Source organism: Rhinopithecus roxellana, chromosome 10 (genome assembly GCF_007565055.1).
Source record: "Rhinopithecus roxellana isolate Shanxi Qingling chromosome 10, ASM756505v1, whole genome shotgun sequence".
NCBI lineage: Eukaryota > Metazoa > Chordata > Mammalia > Primates > Cercopithecidae > Rhinopithecus > Rhinopithecus roxellana.
The window spans coordinates 87,331,655-87,338,580 of record NC_044558.1 but is presented as its reverse complement, the minus strand read 5'-3'; the positions used below and the strand labels follow the sequence as shown (position 1 = coordinate 87,338,580).

The following is a 6,926-nucleotide window of genomic DNA, read 5'->3' as shown; positions in this document are numbered from 1 at the left end:
AGGGGCAGTTCGCGTGGTTCCCCTGCTTAGATTAGAGACCACCTCCACCTGCCAAGGGCCCTTCAAACCCTCCGCCCCTAGGTCGCTAACGATCCCCGCTTTAGTTCTAGCTCCAGGCGCCGCCTGGTGGCTGTTTCCGGAAGTCGCCTGGGAGCCTCGGGGCCCTGACGGCTGCTGGGCCTGCCCGTAGATTTGCCTGACTCTAGAGAACCTGGCTCCGCCCCTCCCCCACTATACTTTAAGGATTTTAAGACGGCGATGAAAGGGCTGAGGCTGTGGCGACGGGAGCGTCCAGCGGCATCTCCACTCCCCCAAGGATGGCGGAGTCAGGCCGTCGTCGGGCAGCTCTCGACCCGGAAGTCGCTTGCGGCGCGAGGCCCCGGTTGCCGAGCGCGGGCGCGGGGGGCGGAGCTCGGCGGAGACCGGGAAGGGGTCGCCGCGGCTGTCGCGGCTCCCGCTCCTCGAGTTGGGGGCTCCCTCGGACGCTGCTAGGCAGACGGCGAGTACCGAGGGCGGGTGGCCGCGGTGTCCCTGGGCCACGCTCAGCTGCGGTCAGAGGCGACATGAGTGCCGCGGGGCTGCTGGCCCCGGCCCCGGCCCAGGCTGGAGCGCCGCCGGCCCCCGAGTACTACCCCGAGGAGGACGAAGAGCTGGAGAGCGCCGAGGACGACGAGCGCAGCTGTCGGGGCCGCGAGTCGGACGAAGGTGAGTCCTGCAGCTCTCCTGGCAGCCGGGAGCGGAGGTGGGACCGCTGGGGGAGGGGGTGGGGCTGCTTGGGAGAGGGGCGGGGCGGCCTCTGGGGCCTGGGGCTGCGTGGAGGGGCCGCGGGGAGTTGCCGGACTCGGGGAAGTTACTCCCGTCCGCGCTGGAGTAGCGGGGAAGCCCTGGGTGCGTTACACTCGACTGTGATGGGGAGAGGGGACTTAGACGTTGTCATGCTGGGGGTCCCTTTAAGACCCCGTCCTCCCTCCCAGCCGTCTCTGATTGAACCTGACGTCTTCACTAGTAGGAATGAGAAACTCATTTACTGAATGCACCGAGTGTAGTTCCCCCCTTTTTTGTGTCTGAGAGCATGAGTCCAAAGTTGCCCCTCCTCACCCCCGAAATGCATGTCATCTATGTTTTAGGTAGGACAACTCAGGTTGGTTAAAGGAAAGGGACCTAGAACCAGCCAGATACAGGTTTAAATTTGGCTCTGTCACTTAACTCAGCTTTGTAAACTAAAGTTTCCGGCCTCGATTTACCCAGCTGTAATGGAGCTGTTTAATTCCCACACCTGACCTAGAAAGCACTTCCTAGGGTCGGTATAGGGATTAAATGACATGCGCATAAAGTACTTGGCCTGGTACAGTAAATACTCAGTAAATGTTCTCCCCACCCGCCCCCTCCCGGAAACAGGTAAGAGAGGGAGGGATTTGCTTAATGGTCCCCAGGTGTTGTGTTTTCAGTTCCATGCTCTTTACACTGTCATCACAGCGTCTCAGAGCCTTGCTTTTCAAACTGAGCTTTATAATTTGAGGACGCTATTTTGGAGGGATGGAGGAGGAGGAGGGTCATGAAATATGAAAGATCAAGGGAGAAGAAAGAGGAGATAAAGAGAGATCTATATGTGAGTGGAATATTCTGGGACAAAATCGGGCCGTGGAGCAAAAGCTAGACCAGCTGTTTGGAATGGTGCATACGTTTTATTCATCTGAATTTCCCGAGTGCTAAGTAATGTGGCTGACCATGACAGGAACTCAGGGAAGGCCTCTTAACTGAAGGAGGGGAGAAGGGTTTGTGGGGAATTGGATCTGCCACAGCCTTACAAAAGACAGCTGCATATGCATGACACAGAAAGTTGAAGGACTGCCTTCGGTTTAACTCCATCCGAAGACGCGGCTTAACTAGAGATTTTGAATGTGAAGCACTTGCGCTGCATCTCATCCTCACGAGGGGGCGCGGTGGAGCCAAAATTGAGGGGTTTTTTTTCCTTCCAGTATAGGGGCTGTTAAAAATTTGTAGACACCCCAGCCATTAGCTTGTTCTAAGAACAATGTTTAAGATGTTTTGAAACAATTTTCGTTTGAGCATCTGGCCTCCTCCTTGTTCCCTTTAGTTATAACTTGGAAAATACTTGTGTCAGATTCCCTTTTTTATTGTATACAGTTGGTGCTCCATGTCTGTGGATTCTGCATCTGTGAATTCAACCAAGCGCAGCTCAAAAATATTCCGGAAGAAATTGGATCTGTACTGAACATGTGCAGACTTTTTTGTTATTCCTAAACAGTGTAGTGTACAACTACTTACATAGTGTTTACATTTTATTGGATATTGTAAGTAACCTTTCTTTTTTTTTTTTTTTTGAGGTGGAGTCTCACTCTATCACCCAGGCTGGTGTGCAGTGTCGCAATCTCAGTTCACTGCAACCTCCATCTCCGGGGTTCAAGCAATTCTCCTGCCTCAGCCTCTGGAGTCGTTGGGATTACAGGCACCTGCCACCATGCCTGGCTAATTTTTGTGGTTTTATTTGTTGTTTGTTTTGTTCATTTTTTTTTTTTTTTGAGATGGAGTTTCGCTCTTGTTGCCCAGGGTGGAGTGCAATGGCACGATCTCAGCTCAAACCATTCTCCTGCCTCAGCCTCTCAAGTAGCTGGGAGTAGCTGGGATTACAGGCCTGCGCCACCACCCCCAGCTAATTTTGTATTTTGAGTAGAGAGAGGATTTCTCCATGTTGGTCAGGCTGGTCTCAAACTCCCGACCTCAGGTGAACCACCTGCTTTGGCCTCCCAAAGTGCTGGGATTACAGGCGTGAGCCAATGCACCCGGCCTTAACTTTTGTGTTTTTAGTAGAGATGGGGTTTCTCCGCGTTGGCCAGGATGGTCTGGAGCTCCTGGCCTCAGGTGATTTGCCCACTTTGGCCTTCCAAAGTGCGGGGATTACAGGCATGAGCCGCCATGCCTGGCCTGGATATTGTAAGTAATCTAGAGATGATTTAAAGTGTACTGTTGTCTGGGCATGGTGGCTCATGCCTGTAATCCCAGCACTTTGGGAGGCCGAGGGAGGCGGTTCAGTTGAGGCCAGGAGTTCAAGACCAGCCTGGCCAACATGGTGAAACTCTGTCTCTACTAAAAATACAAAAATTAGCTGGGCATGGTGGTGCACCCCTGTAATCCCAGCTATTTGGGAAGCTGAGGCAGGAGAATCGTTTGAACCCAGAAGGTGGAGGTTTTAGTGAGCCAAGATCGTGCCACTGTACTCCAGCCTGGGTGACAGAATGAGACTGTGTCTCATAAAAAAAAAGTATACTGGAAGATGTGCGTAGGTTATATGCAAATACTGAGTGCCATTTTGTCAAAGACTTGAGCAACTGAGGATTTTGGTATCCAAGGGAGTTGCAGGAACCGTTCCCCCACGGATACTGAGGGACAGTCATGTATCCTGATGTAAAATGTGTGAAAGGTTCCAACTGGGTATGTATCAAAAGAGAATGTACATACTAGTTTTTTTCTGGAGCAGTGACTAAGGCTTGACTGCTTGCAGTATCCACTCTTACGCCCGCATCTCCTTTCTTGAATTGCCAGCATTGTTGTTTCTGCAGAAGTAGCAGCCTTCACCATAACTGCCTGTGTCTGAGACACCCTATTCTGTGGCTGCATTTCAGGTAAAGGCAAGCTTTTTGCATAAATCTGACTGTAAGTTGGAAATGGCCTTTTCTTTTCTGAAGTACAGCTGTCCCTCAATATCCATGGGGGACTGGTTCCGGGACTTCATGGATATCATAACCTCAGGATACTCAAATTCTTTGCATTGGCCTTCCATGTCCACAGGTTTCACGTTTGCAGATAGGGATGGCCTGCTAACTGTATGTAATGTTTTTCATGGATGACTTTGTGCCAGCCTGCATTGAATAGAAATTGATTTTATGGGAGTTTATTGAGTGCCTACTCTGTGTCAGGTGACGCCAGCTCTGTGAATTATGATTTTAACTAGCCCCTCTTTCCTAACTTTATTCAGACACTGAGGATGCTAGTGAAACTGACCTGGCAAAGCATGATGAAGAAGACTATGTAGAAATGAAGGAACAGTGAGTATGATTTGCCTGTGTCTTTACTAGAACATAGAATTGACAACAAAATCTTTTTATAGGTTGAGCATCCCAAATCTGAAATCTCAAATGCTCCCAAAACTAAAACTTCCTGAGTGCCAGCATGATGCTCAAAGGAAATGCTCATTGCACTATTTCAGATTTCCGAGTTTTGGATTTGGGATGCTCAACTGGTAAGTATATTGCAAATAATCTAAAATTTGAAAAAATCCAAAACACTTCTGATCCCAGAGCATTTCAGATAAGGGATACTTAATCTGTAGTGACCTTGTGTATATGATTTTGACCATAGCGCTTCCAAAGACCATGTATATTTGCAATTTCTCCACTTTAAATTAATTACATTTAATCAGTCTTCGCATTATAAGACTCTGTTGAGTACTCTCTAGAAAGAATCTTGAGGGCAATGGACACGGGGGAGGGAATGAGGCTGTACAGCAGGAAAGGACCTTTTACCACTTACTGTTTTTTTTCTTGAGACAGAGCCTCGCTCTGTCGCCCATACTGGAGTGCAGTGGCAGGATCTCGGCTCACTGCAACCTCCGCCTCCCAGGCTCAAATGATTCTCCCGCTTCAGCCTCCCGAGTAGCTGGGACTACAGGCACATGCTACCACGCCCAGCTAAGTTTTGTATTTTTAGTAGAGACGGGGTTTCACCACGTTAGCCAGGCTGGTCTCACACTCCTGAGCTCGTGGTCTGCCCACCTCGGCCTCCCAAAGTGCTGGGATTACGGGCGTGAGCCACCGCGCCCGGCCTTGGTTTTTCTTTTGTAATGGGCGCACCGGTGCACAGAGAAGATAATTGGTGTCTTTTTTTTTTTTTTTTTTTTTTTTTTGAGAAGGAGTCTTGCTCTGTCACCCAGGCTGGAGTGCAGTGGCCAGATCTCAGCTCACTGCAAACTCCGCCTCCCGGGTTTACGCCATTCTCCTGCCTCAGCCTCCCGAGTAGCTGGGACTACAGGCGCCCGCCACGTCGCCCGGCTAGTTTTTTGTATTTTTTTAGTAGAGACGGGGTTTCACCGTGTTAGCCAGGATGGTCTCGATCTCCTGACCTCGTGATCCGCCCGCCTCGGCCTCCCAAAGTGCTGGGATTACAGGCTTGAGCCACCGTGCCCGGCCCGATAATTGGTGTCTTGAAGCAGCTGGCTTCTCAGATGAGTGTGAACTCACTGCACTAACGTGCTAGACAAGGCGCTGGAGGCCTGGAGAGCTCAGAGAAGCCCCAATTGAAAAGCAGGGCTGCTGACTCTCATTTATTTATTTATTTGTATTTATTGATTTAATTTTTTTTTGAGACAGAGTCTCACTCAGTCGCCCAGGCTGGAGTGCAGTGGCACAAACTCGGCTCACTGCAACCTCCGCCTCCCAGGTTCAAGTGATTCTCCTGTCTCAGCCTCCCAAGTAGCTGGGATTACAGGCATGTACCACCATGCCTGGCTAATTTTTGTATGTATTTATTTATTTTTTGTGGAGACGGAGTCTTGCTCTGTTGCCCAGGCTGGAGTGCAGTGGCATGATCTTGGCTCACTGCAACCTCTGCCTCCTGGGCTCAAGCAATTCTCCTGCCCCAGCCTCCCGAGTAGCCAGGACTACAGGCACATGCCACCATGCCCCGCTAATAATTTTCATATTTTTAATAGAGACGGGGTTTCTCCATGTTGACCAGGCTGGTGTCAAAGCTCTTGCCCTCAGGTAATCCACCTGCTTTGGTCTCCCAAAGTGCTGGGATTACAGGCGTGAACCACCCTGCCTGGCCACATGCTGACTCTCAGGCCAGTGCTCTGTCCGTGTTTGCACGTGCTCTCATCCAAGACTTCTCATTGTCTTCAAACAGAGCCACAGCTGAACAGATTCCAGAGAAACAAAAACCTCACTCACTTTTAGCGTACACCCAGATAGAAAACAGTATAAAGTATATTTAATATGTATTTGTTGAATGTGTCAGATTTTTAAAGTTCTTTACCTTTTAACAAGATGATCCACATTCCTTTCACTTGAGGTCCTTTTTGCAAATGTTTTGTGGCCATCCTCTGGATTCTCTCATTGTTTTTGTGCTTTAAAATTCAAAGGGGTAATTCAGCTAGGTCTAACCAGTGCTGAATAAAGACGGATTACTTTTTTTTTTTTTTTTTTTTTTTTGAAGCAGAGTCTCACTCTGTCACCCAGGCTGGAGTGCAATGGCACAATCTCGGCTCAGTGCAACTTCCACTTCCTGAGTTCAAGTAATTGTCGTGGCTAAGCCTCCTGAGTAGCTGGGACTACAGGCATGTGCCACCACGGCTGGCTGATTTTTTTTTTTTTTTTGTATTTTTAGTAGAGATGGAGTTTCATCATGTTGGCCAGGCTGGTCTTGAACTCCTGACCTCAGGTGATCTGCCTGCCTCAGCCTCCCGTCATGTTGAGATTACAGGTCTGAGCCATCGTGCTGGGCCACTTGTTTTTTGAGACAGGATCTTGCTTTGTTGCCTGGGCTGGAGTGCAGTGGCATGGTAGCAGCTCACTGCAGTCTCAACCTCTGAGGCTCAATCCATTGATCCTCCCACCTCAGCCTTCCAAATAGCTGGGACAACAGGCACGTGCCACCATGCCCAGCTGATTTTTAGAATTTTTAGTAGAAATAAGATCTCACTGTGTTGCTCAGACTGGTCTCGAATGCCTGAGCTCAAGCATTTCTCCTGTTTCGGCCTCCTGGAGTGCTAGGATTACAAGAATGAGCCAACATGCCCAGCCTTTTTTTTTCTTTCTTTTTTAAGAGACGGGGTCTTGCTCTATTGCCCAGGCTGGAGTGCAATGGCACAGTCATGGCTCAATGCAGCCTGAGACTTCTGAGCCCAAGTG

At 49.6% G+C, this 6,926-nt stretch overlaps 1 protein-coding gene across 1 annotated transcript in view; it reads left to right on the top strand.

Annotated features, from left to right (window-relative positions):
• The first annotated feature begins 378 nt into the window (after positions 1-378).
• SUDS3 (SDS3 homolog, SIN3A corepressor complex component) overlaps positions 379-6,926 on the top strand; it is a 42,776-nt gene continuing 36,228 nt past the window's right edge. The window contains exons 1-2 of the mRNA XM_010368268.2: positions 379-705; positions 3,998-4,067. Coding sequence (XP_010366570.1) covers positions 564-705; positions 3,998-4,067 — 212 coding nt within the window. The 5' untranslated portion in view covers positions 379-563. The remainder of the gene's footprint in view (positions 706-3,997; positions 4,068-6,926) is intronic.